General features: G+C 36.6%; 1 protein-coding gene across 1 annotated transcript in view; it reads left to right on the plus strand.

Annotated features, from left to right (window-relative positions):
* LOC111870222 (fat-like cadherin-related tumor suppressor homolog) overlaps nt 1-20,302 on the plus strand; it is a gene marked incomplete at its 5' end in the record, with an annotated part of 105,677 nt that overhangs the window by 43,122 nt on the left and 42,253 nt on the right. The window contains 9 exon segments of the mRNA XM_033753719.1: nt 1,841-1,864; nt 10,106-10,342; nt 12,434-12,634; nt 14,137-14,331; nt 15,891-16,196; nt 17,134-17,342; nt 17,989-18,133; nt 18,696-18,857; nt 19,505-19,822. Coding sequence (XP_033609610.1) covers nt 1,841-1,864; nt 10,106-10,342; nt 12,434-12,634; nt 14,137-14,331; nt 15,891-16,196; nt 17,134-17,342; nt 17,989-18,133; nt 18,696-18,857; nt 19,505-19,822 — 1,797 coding nt within the window.

The following is a 20,302-nucleotide window of genomic DNA, read 5'->3' on the forward strand; positions in this document are numbered from 1 at the left end:
ATAAACTGATTCAGAAGGGCAGTAGCACAAACATTAGGGTTCTGACATTAATGTAGCAGTAACAACACTAATAATCATCCTGTGATGTTAAGTTTTGTATCTACCTTATAAAGCATCATCTTGTTTGATTATTATGGTTCGGCTCAGATGTTATAATCTGATGAGCATGTCATTTACTAGCCCAGACAGTGAAGTAGCATGGTTATGCAGAAGTGCTCCTTCTTTCTAACACTTAATCCTATTCAGAAATAGAATATTTATATGTAATTAATCAACATAAGCAGGGTAGCCTGCACATTAGATATATGTCAGTTTTCAGAAATTAATAATGGATATCAGAGTATATACAGCATATTATCTGGAAAACTTTGGACTAAAGGCTTTCAACATTTGGGATTTCCATGATTTTGAGTGCCTCCCCCCAATAATGATACATAAATTCAATAATTAAAAACTTTTATGAACATTTTCTTTATGTAAAAAATGGTTGAAGTTGAACAATGAGAGCCAGAATTATCACTTTTTAGCAGAACAGTCTTTAATATTTATAAACATGTCCTGCATATTTTTTTTTATTTGTTTCATTCTGGTCTGTCACCCTAACAATTACAAAGATAAAACAACTCCATCCAGTGTGACTATTGAAGTTTTTACTACTTGAAGTTTTTACTACTGAAAACTTAACACCCTTACATGTTTTGGTCCCTATAGACTATCATCAGAGGGACATCGATACTTTTTTTGGAAACTACTATCACAATGGGTGTGAAAACAACACAGCATGCCACGAACAAACACAGGATGATACCAAGAATCTCCTTCTCAAGAGAGATGGATGGCGCAAGTTCAGCCTCCGTCAAGAAAGACAATAGGAGAAAGGACACAAACCTATTTGGGTTATAAATTTTAACTTAAATAACAAAGTTTTAAAGACTTTAATATACCAAGAAAGCTGCTGTAGTTGTGAAAAAGTTGGATTTGGTATATATTGTGCATTACAAATATTGTATGTATATGTGTTTTAGCACTCAAAACACCCATTGTGATAGTAGTTTCCAAAAAAGTATCGATGTCCCTCTGATGGTCTATAGGGACAGAAACATGTAAGGGTGCTAAGTTTTCATGTAGTAAAAACTTCAATAGTCACACTGGATGGAATTATTTTATCTTTGTAATGTCCTACATACTCGTAGTTAATTGTTTCAAACTTTTCTTTTTTTAATTTCATGTATTTTATACGCACATAATATGTTGTTGAGAAATAAACTTTTTTCGGTTTCAAAAAGAAGGAAAAGAAAACCTTACAGATTTCAGGACCTGCTACATTTTGGGATTCCAAAAAAGGGGGCCCATGCTGTGATTTCAGATGTTAAAGCTATTTCAGAAGGAGAAAATAATAATTATTCTCTTATTAATGCTTTTTAGTCTTAAGATTTTTCTGACATTTACTGTTATAATTCCTGTAAATAGCGATCATGTTTTGTAAAATGAAAGAACACATTCGTGGTTTGAAATGGAAGAGCCAAAGCACATTATATCATAAATGTGACCATATTTAAGCATCCTTAGCTAGTTGCTCCCTGTGTTTCTATGTATGTGCTGTAGGAAGTACAAGTAATAGATGCCATTTTAATAAATATTAAATTTATCAGTAGTTAAAAATTATACTAAACTCCTGCATTTAATCTCTATACCTGAAATAATAACAAGTTGATAAGAGCTTCCAAATAAACATTTTATTTTTCTGAGTACCATTCCTCATCTGTCAAAGGATTTTTATACTCCAGGTATTGCAGAAGTAACATACTGATGTTGGTTATTTGTGTCTCCCTTTTCACAGCCCCTGACAGTAACAATGGTCCCTGTGAGTATAATCAATTCATCTACTTTACTATGTGTTTTATGTACAGGATCTGCCAAAAAATGAGGACCTTATGCTATGTGCAGTAAAATCTGTAATTGTAAAATGATTCCAGTTTAACTTCACCATGTTAAGGTATGTTTAACTAGCATAATTGTATAATGTGATAATATTTAGTCAGTTTGTAATTGAAATTAAAATTTGTAATGCTAATGAAAACTCTATATTAACACAATTTCAGCGACATTTTTTTATTTTTATTGTATTGTGAAATGAGCTATGGGTTTCAGATGTACACATAAAAATGCTATTCAAACTTATCTTAATGTGGTGAAGTAAAAATTAAAATTTGGTTTATGACTGTAGATCTTACTGTATATAGCATATGATCTCCTCTTTTATTGGCAGATCTATATATATATGCTTGGATGGCATGTTCGCTGTGTGGTGGGGTCATGGTAGGTCTTGTATGTCCTGTAGATCAGCCTTTAGTGTTTTGCTTGCTTATAGTTACAGCATGGCTGTGCAAGTAGATATTAATGTTAAAGCTTTTATGTATAGTACAATATATAATATCAATCAAAGGGAATTAAATCTTTGTATAAAAGTGTAATGCAGTGGACGTACATTACTTGGGTCTCCTTATGGATAGGCTTATACACTGTAGCAAGCATTAGCCAGAAAAATATTACCTGTCAGATTTGAGGTTTTCACAGTGGTGGTTATGAAGAGTTATATCTTCTGGGATATAACACTGTGTAGTCCATTGAAAGTCAATCAGCATTTGAGATGAACATGCCACCTCTGTCTTGAGGGTTGAAGTGTGGGCAGTGCAAGAAATCACCATGAAGCAGGCAGCAAACAAAGGGCTTGGCTTTCAGCATGATCCTCTGAAACATCAATTAACTTTCACTGGACTACTCCGCATCGTATCCCACAAGATACAACTCTTCAGTCTTATAATCCTGTGCCATATCTTTTTAAAATCATAATATTCTCCATGCATTTTTCAGCTCAAGCCTATGATTCTGGCTATTAGCACATATTTAGGTGACAAATGGAGACCATTTGAGATTTCAGATTCTCACATGTGACTATAAAGGTGCTCTCTTCTGGAATGTGATGCCATGTGATCTGGTAGAAGTTTACCAGCTTTGAGACTGAAGTAGTGTCTCCATCTGCGGGACCAAAGAGCAGGCAGACAATTAGCTTAGGCCATGACATAGCTCAGGCAGTTAGTCACCGGCTTCTTACCGTGGCAGCCTGGGTTCATTATGAGGTCAGATCATGGGATTTTTAGTTGACAAAGTGGCAATGGGGCAGGCTTTCTTTGAGTACTTCAGTTTTCCTTACCAATTCTTATTCCACCAACTGAACTCAGTCTCGCCCCACCCCATTAATAAAAAACAAAAAGTCCTGAGAAGAACTAATCTCTTTCCTTTGATACAACATGGACTGCATAGAAAAAATTGGGTGGGGGTCACATCAAGTTGATCTAACAAGCCTCATAACCCTAAAAATTAAGGGAGATGCAGATAAATGGGCAGATACAGAAGGATACACAGACACACAGCAAGATGATCTCATAAGCCTCCTTTAATTCTTTCAGAAGGATAGTAGGCTAAAAGTAATAAAAAGATTCTCTACTTGCTCTTGTGGCTTAATCTTTAACCCCCAAAATTGAGGCTGTACAGTCCCTCTGAAATACTGGTATCAACTACTACCAGACTGAATGTCATCACATCCCAGAAGTTAGTACTCTTGTAATACCATTCACTTTGCTGCTCATAAGGATGTCCCTGTCTGCTCTCCCTTTTATTTGGTAGTTTATGCAACCCAGTTCATCTTGTCCACAGCAGAATCTCTCTTCATATTGACCTATGCACTTTATCTTCAGACATCTGTTAAATTTATGTGCTGCTAATCAATTATGTGGGCAGGGAAGTACCTGTCATGTCATGGCAGATGTTGGTATCCTCCATTACAGTGAGCATATTGCACCAGGGAGCAGGAATAGCTCAGTCAGTACAGTGGTCAGTGTATGGGCTGGATGACCAAGTTTGATACATGACAAGGACAGATTTTTCCCTTCACCACCCTATTGGGACCAGCCATGGGGCTGCTGACTCAGCCTCCTGACTAATGAGTACATGGAATGCTTTTCCCAGGGATGGCCAAGGCATGAAGCTGACTACTGACCTCCATCTCATATGAATTTCATGTATAATATAAATCAACCCATTTACATAATTCATTTGAATTTATAATTAGAACATGAAGAACACATTGATGGATTCCACCACTGCCCCCCATGGAACATTGTCTGTCATGGCAGTCCATATGTTCACAGGTTTAAGGAATACATGGAACATTTAGGTATTTGTCCTCTTTTATCCATTTGGAATTTGGTTTGGGAGGTTTTTAATTTTAGGATACATATTGTCTCGTGTAGGAGGGTACGCATAACAAATTGACGGGTTCTAGTTCTGATGATCGGATTTATTAACAGTTTAGTTACATGCGCTCTCTCAATTACACTCAAATCACAGCCCTATCACTGATTTACATACACCTGTTGCATCACACACATAAAGTCTTCTAGATCACAATTGAACTCCTCACAGGTGACCTTCTGGATTCCTGGTTCCACTTCGCTTACTTCCACCGCTCTTGACTACGCCTAACTGCTCGTAACTCATACTGGCTCAACACAAATGAATACTCTCATTATGTAGCTTCTGCACTGACCACACAGAAAACAGCCTATTGCCCGGCCACAGACTCCATAGAAACAAGTTACGTGATAGCTACCACTGTTGCGTGATGTCACAGCCTAGCATGGAGGGGTGTTTACCGAGTGTCACATAACGCCGAGCTGAGTGGGGATATGTGACGTCACTTGCACTTCCTGTTGTGCTATCCAAATGTTTACAGAGTTGTCGCCTAGCAATGTGCCGATACAATCCGCAACTCTCATGTTGTGCGCGTGCCCCGAGGCCTCTGTGGCTCAACTATTCCTGCATAGAGCAAATACACCACAATATCATTCATTCAAATGTAGGTCAGGATAGCTCAGTTGGTACAGTAACAGGCTGTTCGCTGGATAGCCAGGGTTTAGTTCTTAGAAGAGGCAGACTAGCTCTAGGGACCACTTGGACTCCTATCCAGTGGATCCTGGGGACTCTTTCCTCAAGGGTAAATCAGGCAGGGTATGAAGTTGACTACTAATCTACATCAAGTGCCAAGGTCAAGGCAAAATTATGCAGTACATACAATTCTGAACATGTTAAATTTGGAACAGTGTCAGTTAGTACAGGTAAATTGCTGCAATGTGAGAACTCCTTGCTCATTTCTCTGTATCACCTTCATTTAGGTTTGTGACAAATGTACTACTTGTTCCATAGCTGCATGTATACCAACCCACATTATGCTTGATTGGAAGGGTCTGTTTGAATGAATGATATAAAGGCAAAGGTAAAGTTGTCACTATGCTTAATTAATTAAGCCCCATGCCATTAAAATGCATCTTCACCTCGACACTAGATGGAGGTGAGTGGTCTGTATGTTCTTGTTAGTTTCTCTTGGTAAAAGGTAAAGTTATCCCTGTGCTTAACTATTTAAGCACTATGTCATGAAGATGTATGGGGGAGTGGATTTATAGACCTACATTTTCTTGATGTCAGCGCCAGTTGGAGGTAAGTGGCCAGCTTCACGCCCTGGCCGCTTTACTCCTGGGGCAAGAGCCACCATTACCCGTTGGATAGGAGGCTGGGTGGGCCCCAGAGCCAGTCTGGACGACATGGAGAAGTGAAAATTCTTGCCCCTACCGGGACTTGAACCCCGACTCCTTGGTCATCCAGCCTGTAGCCAGTTACCAAGGAAAAACAGTTTCTGAAATACATAGTATCCATAAATTTGGGAACAAGTGTTCATGGGAATCTGCTGGACCATCTACAGAGTCATGTTGGGATGGTTATGCTAGACTGGTTGTTGAAAAATTAAGTTTACTGGAATTGTGGTTTTTTAGCTAATAAAGTTTTAACTGTGGGTTTGTTTGTTTACTAGTGATACCCACAATCCAAAGGATCAAATTGCTGTACTTAAAGTAACAGTAGTGAAATGCATGGATGCATTGTTGTACATTTGCTGTTACTGTCCATTTCACGTAACTTCAACTGAAAGCTTTTGTTAACATGATTTGCTAATGGATTGCATTTTCCATTTATTTTTGTTTTGTTGCATCACTTTCTTTATTCCACTGGATTGTGAACATTATGTAATAATACACACACACACACACACACACATATATATATATATAATGTTATTTTAAGACTGCTTCTCATTTAATGTTGCATTCTTTTCACCCATTTATTACATTATTTATGGTTGTTCATTACATATCTGCATTATTATGTGTTCTTTGCATCATGTGCATAAACTGAATGCATATAGGGGAGCTGTGTATGTATGTGTTTTCTTTTACCTGACCATCTGCATGTTTCATTTGCAGAACCACATGGCAGATTTTGATGAAATTTGTTGTTAAAGGTTTTAACAGAGAGCTATATGGTAATTTTCGTTTTCATAAAGACTAGCATTATATTAGTGTACTTTCATAAGGGTTTAAATGTGTATTACCTTAATATTATGTATATTCAAAAAAAATAAGCCTCAATCAAAAGCATTTGTTTAATTAGATAAATAATGCAATAAATATTGTATCAGAATTGCTTTTAATATTGTTAAGTATCTTCATGAAATCTGTCTGAAACAGCTAGGAGCACTTGGCATGTAAGGCTGAAAACTGTGTACTCTTGTGTGGGCTGCATCTTTCCAGTGTTCAGATTATAGTCTTCTGTGGTATGATGCCATGCAGTCTGGTGTGTTGTTACCAGTGTTTGGAGGAACAACTATCTCTGTTTTTGGAGCTTGAAGATGGAAGCAACAGGTTATTCTGAAACAGTTACCATCTATCAGACTGCAGTGCATCACATCCCAGAAGAAAACTGTAATCTTGAAATTTACTATTGTGAGAACCCCAGATCTTTCCCACCTTGCTACTATTCGAATGAGCTCAGATGTAATGTTAATCATTGCATTTGTTGCACTGTATTTTGTGGCATGATATTATGTGACCAAGCATTTGTTCATTGCCACTGCTTTGAGCACCTATATATACTCTGGAACATAATAATTGATAATGATATTTATGATATCTCTCTATAAATGTTGATTTAAAAATTAATTTATTTGTGTATTATTCTGACTGATGACCTGCTTTTCTTACGGTCTCTCGTATCCAAGCTTTTGAATTCAAATTTTCACATGTTATAGAAAATGAATAATCATTGAATTTCACTTAATTGAGTGTATTTATCTTTGTAAGGAATGAACCAAAAATTTATTTTAATTTGTTTATTAAAGATAAAAAATGCATTTTAGAATTATTGGCACTAGAGGAAAGTCTGTGAAGAGGTTTAGGAACATGTTACTCTGCTTTTCTTTATGTAGAATGTAGTTCTGAGAGTTGTGTGGACGACCATGAAGTTTGAATATGCAAATTTTCAGATATGAATCTACGTATGAGCTCATGGGTAATTTATTAGTGGAATGGTGAGGATTAATCAGTAGTTCCTTGTTTTACTGCATTACTCCAAGATTTCACCAAAGGAAATGAGGAAAGAATTAATGCCTGGCAAGGAAAATTAGTTACCTCTGCAGCTACATCTCTTTTCACATTCTAAAGTGCAATTGTTCTTATTATACTGAGGCTGCAGAAAGCATTCTCTTGGATTTATTTCTCTCTGTGTGTACTTTGAGGTCGTGCTTCCTCCTCCAGCTTATTCCCCTGTAGTCCTTTTCATCCACATAAACATTCTGTTAACATGAATGCTGGTAGGCATACCCTTCAGTATAAATGAACGTTTTTGAGGCCAGAGGGAACCACTGGGGGGGGGCAGAATGAATCGGTACTCAGAAGGTGTAGCCTGTAGCCTATAGTGCTGTTTAAGTTCTTAAAATTAGCTAAGGCACTTTACTCTCACTTCATGTTATTTCACAGACTTTTAAAAATAAAAAATAAACTAGGCTTGCATATTCAGTACAAGAAACTTTGTTCTTCAGTATCCACATTAAGTTAAACTGATTGTAGGAGTGAGACTGTGAACAGTTGCTTGTATTGTAACAAGTTTCTTTTTGTGAGAACGTTTGGTAACATTTCTGAAGATTCTGTTGACTGGGGCATATCTGTTTTGTCTTCAGCACTGCATGGGGAAGCACAGAAACAATGAAGCAATAAATAACTATAAATCACAACTGTGTGCACAGTAGTGATGTATATAGCTTTCTTCAGTGGTCACTACAGATGTTACAAATAATATTTTGTGTTTTATTTGGGGATAGATTTGTGTTCACTCTAAGTTCAAGGGAGGGACAGAGTGAAAGTAATGAATGTTATTTCCCTTCCAAGCTACACAAGTGACACATGTTTAGCCTTTTTGTTATCAGTCATCAATACTTAAAAAACAAATCACGCTTCAATAACTCATTAGGACTTGAGAAATGTTATGGTGAAAGGGTTAAGAAGCAAAATTCAGAACTATGCATTGTATGTTTGTACAGTACAGTTGAAAGAAACTCAGAAAATTAAACTTGCATTTATGAATTCATTTTATTTTCATTATAGAGCCCATTTTGTGCTTTGATTATTTTTATTTTCCTCTCACTTGTACTTTGGATGGGAAGGAAACATCAGAACTGTTGTCTTTGCTTGGAACTGGAATTCAGTGCAGTATTAATGAATGTCAAATTGTTAAGAGTTTACTTGAATATGGTTGCTATATTTATCTTCTTGCTGTTTTAGTATCTCTTTTGTTGGCCCTTGTTAAGCCACAAAATCCAGAGTAATAGTAAGAAATGGTTCTTATTTTAGAGTGTACTTGCAGATTTGAGAAAGTGTAAGTAAAAGCTTCATATAATTTGAAGGTGTACTCTCACGTGATTGAGTGACTGTGTCGTTTGAAGTTGATAGCTTAATGTAAAACACTGAATATCTTAAACTGTTTTCCATCAGAAGCAAAATAGATACTTTTTCATGCTCTGCAACTTGAGAATGTTTTGTGCTGTGCAATGGGTGCTCAGTATTTGTGGGAATTATAGCCCTGAGAATTTATGTCAAAATCTTATCTGCAAAAAATGAAATGGAGAAAATAATATTAGGGATATGTCTGTAGAAAATGGTGCAATAAAGTCCTTGTTGTCCAATATATATGAGGAATGGTGTATACATATTACATGAATATGCTGTTTGAATGAGGGAAACTCATACAAAAATCCGGAAAAGAGTCAAGACAACATGTTTTCTCCTACATCTTGTGTGAGACTTTTCATACATGACATAGTGGGTGGATGGGTGGATAGATAAACTGTAATATTATCACAAATTTTGACTGACCTCTTATTGTAATAGCTACTTTGTGAGGGAGCATGGTGGGTGAACATATGTATGTCACATTTTTTTTATATAACTTTATAAGAAATGATAAATCACCTTTCAAAATTTTGTTGGTTGGATGAGAATTAGAGATGCTTAGATACCAGATAACCCAGATTTAGTATCAAGGGAAAATAGTCTCATATTTTGATTAAATGAAATCTAAAATTGAATAATATATAAGTTAAATAATCAAAACATGTTAATCAAATTATATAAATAATGTATTTTAGTTGTAAATACTGCATAAAGTGAGGTTATGAAATGCAGACTGGAAGAAAAAAAGAGGTAAATTATTTTGTACCTGAAAGAAAGCAGTATTCTGGGATTTGGCACCGTGTATATGTGGTGTTAACCGACGTTTCGGAGGAACGTATCGCCTCCATCTTCAGGGTAGAAGAAAAAATATAAGAANCCTGGTTTGTAAAACCTGTAACTCAGCCGAGAAATAAGGAAACTTTTTTTTTGCAAGAAATATATATTGAACAGGTTTAAGCAAATCCATGCATAGTAGCATTTTAATGTACTTTCTCAACAATATGAGTATTCTCAACCTTTCTGCATTCTCATTTTAATAGGTAATCTTTCAGGTGATGCTTTTACTTTTTTAATTATCAAAAATACTGCATTGAAAAGTATAGTGTAGTCTTCATGGTTTCACCAGTGTAAGCATTCCAAAGTATATGCGAGTGTATGCTAAGCTTGCTCCTCATGGTGACTGATGGGGGTTGTGCGTGTTGTTTGGTCAGGTGTCATCTATGTCGTTGATGAGCTGGACTACGAACAGAAGCAACAGTATGAGTTGACAATCCGGGCGACAGATGGGGTGTTTCCTGTATATGCTGAAGTGCTTGTGAGCATATTGGTTCAAGATGTCAATGACTGTCCACCAGAATTCACTCAGGATGCTTACAATATTTCTGTCTCAGAGGCTGCACCATTTGGAACATCAGTCCTTAAAGTCATCAGCCGTGATAATGATACAGGTATGAATGAATGTATAGGGGGTGGGCCTTCTTGGTCCTTGCACCGTGACCACAGTGATCTATTGTGCCTATGATACAGGTATCATGGTGAAACCAATTTATAATTATAATTATCATATAATAACAAAAGTAGTTTTTAGTTAATTTGAATATTATTTTAATTGTATCGGTTTAACGTATAATTAATTTACTTTTGTTTCTCTGAACATGATCATTCTGCATAGTGTCCATACTAGATCCTCTTTGAATAACTTTTACATTACAGATAAGTAACTGATTCTTTTAATACAGTGCAAATTTGGTAGATACTATAGCTATGAAATCTACTTTCCCGACATGATGATGATTGATTAAAGTTCAAAACATAGCGGTTTATGCTTGTATCTAAGGTATATTTTCTGTGTGACAGCTATTAAAATTTGCCATTTTATAATAATTTAAAACTGAGTAAGAAATAAGAAGCATGGCTGCAGAAGTTCAATGTCCATTGAATTATCATATATGACCCGACATTCTGAATACAAATGTGTTCATATGCATCCCACAAAATGTGTCTATAGTGGTATAATCTTATTCAGCCCTGTTTGGTTATTTCATCTACTGTGCTGTTGTTTTCTTCTGGATTATTGCTAAAATGTCTGTCTGCAGATATCTTCCATTCTTTCTTTTAATTATGCATTTCAAAGATTATAATTAAGTTTTTGTCGTATTTCTTACATATGTGCTTTTTGCAAGGCACCCTTTTTAGTTTTATTAATTACAAAGGTGCTCTTTTCTCAAATGCAATGCCATGAAGTCTGGTACATCATTACTGACATTACAGAAGAATATACTACCTCCATTTTTAGAGATTCTTCTGTCCTGAAAAGGAGACAATATATTTCTCTGAAATATCATTGATTAACTGCCCGGCTGCACAGCATCAGATGCTAGAAGACAGTACTCTTCATAGGCACCAGTGTAAGAACCTAAAAGCTATTGTTTTGTTTTTTGTTTTTTTCCATTTTGTGCATCCTGTTGTGTTATTATATACAATTCTTTATTGGAGTCCATTGTAACACAACAACATAACGGTCAAAGTTAAAATTACCTTAGCTACATGTTTCGTCTTTTAAAGCCATCATCAGGCAAACACATGATTACTATATTCACACGCTATTGAACTACAATTGTGATAGTAAAGCTGGATGCTTGATAACTGTTATATTATAAAATACATGGTATAAAAATACACTGAATTATAAACTTATTATAAAACGAAAGTTATGGAGTAAAATATGGTTACAAATTCATGATATGCAATATCATATGAAGAATGAAATTGTAGTTCAGTAGTGTGTGAATATATGTAGTAATCATGTGTTTGCCTGATGATGGCTGTAAAAGAAGAAACATATAGCTAAGGTAATTTTAACCTTGACCGTTATGTTGTTGTGTTACGATGGTCTCCAATAAAGAATTGTTATTTTATTTGTATGCCATTTTTGGCACTGATTACTTATTGCATAAATGTTAGTAGCCAGTATAATTTATCTGTGAGCCATAATTTATTTTACAGGAATCAGTTTGTACTCGTATGTATGATAAGTGTAGTGAAGTATGTAGAATGATACTGTGTCATATCCGAGGTTCTCACATTGGTGAATATGATGATTACCTTCTGAGATATGACAGCATGTAGTCTGGTAGAAATATTGGTACATTCTTACCAGACTGCAAGGTATCACATTCCAGAAGACAGTAATCTTCAAAGTTATACATGCGTGCGCATGTGCGCGTGCACACACACACAGCTTTGTAGTTGTATGTGATTTGGTGTGTTTTGTAAACATTTAACTATATCATTGTGTTCACCTATGAAAATGCTGAGATTATGGAGTTCTATAATGGCCACAAGAAGCTAAATGCCACATCATCACTATTTTAGAGAAGTGGATGTTTGTGTTAAAAGCTAAATCATGTAATATAGTCTAATGAAATATATAGGATAGACTTTAAGGAATATATTTGTTGTGGTAGGACATACAAATATATATGCATTTCTCTTCTGTGTAAGTCTGAATAACCTCACAGTGGTACCATGTTCTTTAGGTATTAACCAGAACGTGCGATATGAGATCCAGACTGATTCCAGCAACTCTTCTGAATACTTCCATATTGACCCAGAAGATGGCTCAATCTATCTGAAAAGATCACTTGACCATGAACTTCATGATTCTCATCACTTCACTGTTGTTGCTATTGATGGTGGAGTTCCTAGTCTGTCCAGCACAGCCCATGTTTGGGTTACAGGTATGTGTAGAGAGCTGCTTTATTACCGCTATCAAGAGTTCCTTTCTGTCATTGACACCACAATTATTAAGGGCAGTGGTTATGGATGAGTAACAGATGATCTTTGATGTTGCAAAACACATGAAAGAGCCAGGACTTTCGGGTCTTGGGGTAATACATGTACTCTCCTTCAGAGTCCATTTGAGGCATATCCATGGCCAGATCTGATCTACTGCCATCACATAGTAATCAAACTATGACAGAATCCACCTGTAGGAACCCCCACTGTCAGAAAATGGAGTCTATGAACTTGCTTGCATGGGCAGAGATTGGAAAGGTCATCGCAGACCTTATCATATATAATATTCATCATATAAACACTAGACAGTTTGGAAAGCTACATGTGTCATCAGTGAGATTATCTTCAATCCAGAGAGGCATGTTATATTCATCCATTATGGTTTATAATAATCTTCCTCAAAATATACAAAGGATGAGTGATAATGTGAAGATTTTTAAACGCACACTGAAAAATTTCCTCACAACAAATCCTTTTTATTCAGTAGATGAATATATTTCTGCTAAGCATGTATAACATTTAATAACTACATTCCTTGTAATTTTGTTTTTGAATGACAATGTAAATTATGGTTATTTGGTGCCTTTGGTTGTGTATGGTTGTTTGCTGTTGGCATGATTGTACTTCTGCAATCAAGTCTTATTTTGAATTTATGAATTATGTATGTATGTTGAAGACCATAGGACATGGGGAACAAGACTGAAAATTCTACCTCTCATTTTAATTGTGTGGTCAAGTGATTTCCATGGTTGCTTGCAGCATGGGTAGACGGTATATTTAGAATTTGGCATTATCAATTGGTTTATAATTATTCATATGGGTTTTCCCCTCCAGTACCATGGATAATCAACGAATTCGTTATACGAGTATTCTTTACTCTCCAGTTTGTTCCTTTTCATACCAGAACAATAAATTAGCATTGAATCACTTATGTATATTCGTTTATTTTTTCAAAAATTGGAGCACCTCAAAGTCATGTTTCTCACAATGTTTTCTTCTTCGCAACAAACATTTTCCTTGTATTTACTGTTATTTGTTTGATTTTTAGTGCTCTTATATTTGGCTTGGGAATGACAAAAGACTGTCTGCATGTATACACATTACATGTTATGAATTTTAATCAGTAGATAGAACAAGAAACTTGTTTGTAATTGGATATGGAACAAAGGGCTAACAAGGAATGGATGTTGATATATTGGGTTTTCGGACTTTATCCATCGTTCTGGTTTTTAAGATAATTAATAAAAACACGACGTTTCGGAAACTGGATCTGTTTCCGTCCTCAGGTGAAGGAAAACACCTATTCTGTTGGGTCCGTTAGAAAGAGCTAGCCTCAATCACTGGCAGTGAAACCCAATATATCAGTGTGTTATACACCATCGTCAGAATCCTATAGTAAGGAATGGATGTGTTTACATACTTTGTATTTTTGTTGTTCTTGCAGTTTTGGATATGAATGACAATCCACCAAAGTTTGAACAGCCATCATATACCTGCTTTCTGTCAGAACATGCACAGCGAGGTCAGTTTGTGACTCTTGTGACTGCAAGTGACCCTGACTATGTAGACCATGAGAGACTGGTCTACACTATTGTTGGTGGAAATGAACAGCAGACATTCTCTATTGACCATACCACAGGTAATATATGTTTGAAACTGTATCATGTGACATCTTGAGACAGGATAGCTCACTCCATATAGAGACTAGGCTATTGGCTGGAGGCTCCGATTCATGTCATTATGGGAGATTTTACTCTTCTTCACAGAGTCCATAGAAGCTCTAGGGCTCACCCAGCCTTTATTCAGTTTGGTACCTTGGGCCCTATCCCCTCTGTCCCCTGCCCACTGCTATGCTTGAAGTACTAAAATGTAATATATAAGGGGCAGTCAAATGAAAATGGTCACCATGCATAACTCACACAGCGCGCAGTTGATAACACTGGAATTTGCTTATAGTATGACCATCTGGTGGAGACTCGGGACAGCACAGTGACAACGTGCCCTTGCACACTAGTCATATGTTTATTGTGCTGGAAGTAAGGTTAGCGCTACATGTGGTCATCCAACATCAGTAATGGAAGCGGGTAAAGAAGAACAGTGAAGTGTAGCGCGCCTTTTGACTGCTGAAGAAGTAGGAGGATGAGAAATTCATCATCGCATGTCTGTTGTTTACGGAGAACACAGCATGTCACGTTTGCATGTGCTGGCATGGCATAAGAGATTCCAAGAGGGACGTTTGTCACTGCAAGATGATGCTCACCCAGGACAGGCTCATTGTGTAATCACTCCTGGTGTTATTGCTGCGTTGGATGGTCATATCCAGGCAAACCGACGGATCACTGTGGAAGAAATTAGTCTTTTGATGGGAATAATTCATGGTTCCATACATGCCATTGTGACAAAACACCTGCTGTACCGCAAAATCTGCATGCAGTGGGTTCCACATCAATTCATGGAGGACAGAAGACTCGGAATGGCTGCATCACTGGGTCAGTTGCAATGATACCATGAGGAAGAATATGCTTTTCTGTCCCGTATTGCCACTGGGGATGAAACTTGGTGCCACCGCAGCCCAGATCTCTCCCCATGTGATTTTCACATTTTTGGAGACCTGAAGAGAGACATTCGTGGACATCGGTTTGCATCGGATGAAGACGTGTGACTGGGTAAAGATGTGGTTCCATAGACATCCTACAAGCGTTTTTCAATGATGGGATTGACCGCCTTATCTCCCAGTGGGATAAATGTATTAACAGTTTTGGAGATTACTTTTTAGGTAATAAATGTTCTTTAATATATTTTGGCTTCTGACCCATTTTCATTTGACTGACCCTCATACAATGAGCGTATAAAATAACATTAAGATCCATGAAAGTTGTAGAAGTTTACTTCTTATTAAACTGTCATGATACAGACATGAATTTTATCTTATTCTGTTCATCTCCCTCTCTCTGCTGTCTCCTTCATAATCTTTCTCTTTTATCTATTATGTTAAAATTTATTAAGACATAAGTACAAACACATCATTGGAAAAGCATAGAATATTAATTTGATGGTGACAGTTTTATAAAATCAGACCTATCTTTAATCACAAGTATGGGAATTTCCCCTTTTCAACACTCCTAACTTTCTCCGTTTTTATTCTTCTTTTTTTCCTTCTTTTTTAGAATAATGCAGTTGAGATTTGTTTCATTACAGGAATAATATCACTGATCAATATGCAGAACTTTGCAGAGAGGTCAACAAGCCTTCTCAATGTATCTGTTACGGATGGTGTATACACCAGCTTCACGCGGGTAAAGATAGAGATCTTGCCAGCCAATCGCAACAACCCAGTTTTCCCTCAGCCTCAGATTGAAGTGAAAGTTGTTGAGAACCAACCCCATGGTACTTTTGTTACTCAAGTTACAGCCCATGATAAGGACTTCCTCAGTTATGGTGATGTTAGATACTCCATTCCATCCGAGCTCTTGAGAGAAACTTTCGAGATAGATAAAAGAACAGGTAATATGCATGTAATTAAATGTTAGTTTTCTTTGCTTCTGTATTTCTTATATCTGTCCTTCAACATAAGGAGATGATACAGCCTGAAGAACATTTAGTTTCATTTTGTCACAGTCACAGTCACATATTGTGGCAGTAGGAAGTAATATTTGTTAAAATGAAAGCTTGGTGCTCTTTGTACCTTTCTTGAGCTCAGCTGCATATGAATGTTTGGTATTATGATGGGAGAAAATCATTTGAATTAATTTTCAGTTAATTACTTTAGTTTTATTGTAATTTAAATTTCATAGAAAAAGGAACCCATTTAAAGGAAAGGCCCAAAGACAGTTGGCAGTATAATTTACTAAGGTTTTTCTAGTGGGTTTCTTCAGTCCCTCCAGGAGACTGTTAGGAAAATAATTAGACTTATCCTCACAACTTTTCCAGTTCATTATTCATGCATTGCCCTTCCATTTAACACTGTAGAGTCTTGAGACACACTCAGCATCATTAAATAAACCATATACAAAGAAACATATTAGAGTTTCCATTCAAGTTTGTTTGGGAGCATGCAGAGTATATTGAATTGTTTATCTTTTGTCTCTTACGTGGTCTGTCTCCATCTTTTGCTCTCCTGTTTCAGAAATATTTACCAAACAAATTCTTATTTATACAAATTATGACGATCTTATTATAAGCAGAAGTACAAAATTCATAGTGTACTTACAATTTGATATCACATTTTAAATGTAGTGACAATAGGTCATACTATATTGCTGAGAATCGAGACAAAGGAGGAAGCATAAATTGCTCAACTGACCTTAAACATTTAAAAATAAGAGATTTTAAATTTTTTAGCTTTAGTTAATTCATTGATAGAATTACATTTGTCTTCAGAAAACAGTGCACAATGAAAGCATTGAAGCAATATGAACAGTTCGTTTAAATCTTATTCTAGGAGTTATAGTAACAAAAAAGAAGTTGGATTGTGAAGCACAGAAACTGTATGAAATTCCTGTAATGGCAACTGATGGAGGAGGTAGATCTGGCTTCATCATAGTTCGAGTGAAAGTTGCTGATGAGAATGATAATCCACCAAAATTTCTGCTTCGAGAATATAAAGCCACTATTCAAAGCAACCTTACTACACACTCAGGATTTCTCAAGGTGAGTCATGAGGTTGGCATTGTAGTGGATTTATGCCCTTATTGTCACTAACTTGAACTGAGAGGATATTGGCACCTGTTGGGTATATGTCACGCGACAAATAACTTCTCGCCATTTTGGATGTAGCGAAAATATTCCACTCGCTCTCACAATTACATAATTTACAATCTCACAATTACTGCCATCAGCAGTATCACAAATACTTCTCCTGTTTCCATTCACTCCGGCATATGCTAGACTGCAACTGGCTGGTTACTCCCTCTCTAGTAACTCTTATAAACCCGCAGTCAGACATTGCTTCCCTGTTGCATAATCGCCGTGTTTACAGGCGTTGCTGGACAACGCTGCCGAGAGTTGTTTATTGCTGTATAGTAACTGCGGTGTCCCCTGTTACATCACTGCAGGGGACTGGGACAGAGTGTTGACTGGCCTGTTGCCATAGCAGTGGCAGTTGCTCCGATGATGTTATGTCACCGCTGGAAAGGCGCTCCATCCACGTCACAATATTTATGTATTATCTTTTGAACTGAATCCAAGAACAACTAAGATATTAAGTTATAGTAGGTGAGTACTATGTGTAAAATGACTGGAATCATCATCCATGCTACATTTCAGTATCTTTGTGTTCTTGTGTTTTTAAAAACAGGTTAAAGCAGTAGATATTGATGATGATATGGCAGCTGAGATAGAATATTCCATTTATGAGAACCAGTCTTCTGGAGTGAAGGAACTGTTTGGGATCAGTCGGCATACAGGAGGAATCTTTCTGCTCAAAAGTGCAGTTCCTTGGGGTGAGTAGATTACAGTTATTTATTTGCATTAGTGTTTATGAATTGAAAATCATTCAGTAGATAGATGCTAAATGGTGAAGCTACAACTTGGGCAAATGGATAGTGGTGACTCATTGCAGAGGCCTATGTTCAGTCCCAAGGCAGTTGCCATGTATTTGTGGTGGACTGAATTACTTCACAGAAAATATTATATTTGAAAATTTGTGGTGCCAATCAGTATTACACTCTGTGTCCATCCATTATCATCCATAAAGTCTGGCCAGTCCGTACAACTTCCATGCTCAGTACATATTTTTCTTCTGTCCTAGAATTTGGCCAGTATTTGGGCAAAGGTATTAACTTAACATAGACCAGAAATTAAGTATTATAAAACTGAAGTTTATTCTGTTCAATAATTACTTGGAAGATAAAATTGATTGCAGATTAAAGTGTGATAATTGTTATAAAAGGACTGACAGAAATCTATTGCCAATAATATGTGAGTAGGGTTTTTAGTTGTTGTAGAGTGTTACAGAACACAGAACGTTGTTATACTTATTCAAAACTTATTCAAATTTTACAGAGAACCAAGTTTTCCAATTTTTTGTACGCGCACAAGACCGGGGTTCACCGCCTCTCCACAGCAATGTTCCAGTGGATGTGTATGTGATGGGAGCCCACGATGTGGCACCTATGTTTGAACGCAAAGATGACAAGTTCTTTTTCTCAGAAAATTCTCCACCAGGTTAGTCTTTCAAATTGGTAGTACATATTTAGAGACTGTAACACTCTTAGAAGTAACTGTTTAAACCATAAGGAAATAAGACTGAATCATGTTTTCAATTTTTTGTATGTGTGTAATTCTGTGTTGATCATTCCTTGTGATGTTTACTTATAAAAGGTAAAAATATAAAATTGTTCCTGTGCTTAATTATCATGCAGATACAAATCTGATACTGAAAGAGATAGTCAACGGTGTAAATACTATGCTGTAAAGAATAAATTAGTTTTACTTCTATTTTATCGAGTATTCTTGGGGGTAAAGCAGTTGGTGTGAAGCTGACCAATCACCTCCATCAAATGCCAAGGTTAAGAATGGTGGAACTATACCTCTACTCCCCTATATATCTTCATGGCATAGTGCTTAATTAATTAAGTGCAGGGACATTATCTTTATGCAGTATGTCAAACAGCATACAGTTCAAAGTGATCAGACTGTGGTCTTCCAGATTGTGACAGTATATGGTCTTAAAGGTGGATACTGACATTTCAGAGGAACATACAGCTTCCATCTTCATGGGCAGAGTGTCTAGGGTAAGGAGTCTATTGGCTTAGATAGATATAGATATAGATACTTTTGTATCTCATTATTTCTTTTCTTCCGAAATTCAGGGACAGTTATAACAAAGTTGAAGATGGTGACAAACACTTCGGTTCACTACCGATTAGTGTCCGGCAGTGAGGAGCTTCCGCTCTTCGCAGTGGATGCTCAGGGACAATTGTCTTTGGCCCGTACTCTGGATCGTGAACTACGTGACTCGCATGTTGTGGCCATCCTTGCAGAGACAGACTCAAGCCCTCCACTTACTGCCCTTGCTGAAGTCACCTTGAAGGTCCTGGATGAAAATGACCATGCTCCAGAATTTGAGAGCAGTCCTTATCGGCTTACATTAGCAGAGAATGTTGAGGAAGGTACATCTATTCTTAAAGGTATGTGTGATTTGACTATGCTTATTATGTGAACACATGCATTCCTTGTAAGCCAAGGGAATCCATTTCAAAGTCTGGTTATTTCCTGCTCCTGTGGAAATATCTTGTACCCATTGAGTATGAAGCTAGGTGGTTCTCAGAGCAGCTCTGCATTATGGTGAAGAAGAGAAAAAATTATTCTTCAGTGACACATTTTCTGGTTGGTTTGTTTACTGAACTGTTTCACCTCATACCCTAAGAGAAGATTGTGACTTACTTACTCGTATATGAGGTATGAGGTTTTCATGCTAGTGAAAATTTACTTTGTATTCTTATAGGTGGTTAATGACATTATGTAGGAACCTGCTGCCCTCATTTTCTGCTTTGATGATGGGGGGAGCAGGTTCCTCCATGATTCTGGTGGAACTTCAAGATGACACTATGTCATAAGCAAGAATATCACAGTCTAAAATTTTAATGTCTTGCCATTCTGAAAATAAA

This window comes from Cryptotermes secundus, unplaced genomic scaffold (assembly GCF_002891405.2).
Source record: "Cryptotermes secundus unplaced genomic scaffold, Csec_1.0 scaffold1412, whole genome shotgun sequence".
Lineage (NCBI taxonomy): Eukaryota > Metazoa > Arthropoda > Insecta > Blattodea > Kalotermitidae > Cryptotermes > Cryptotermes secundus.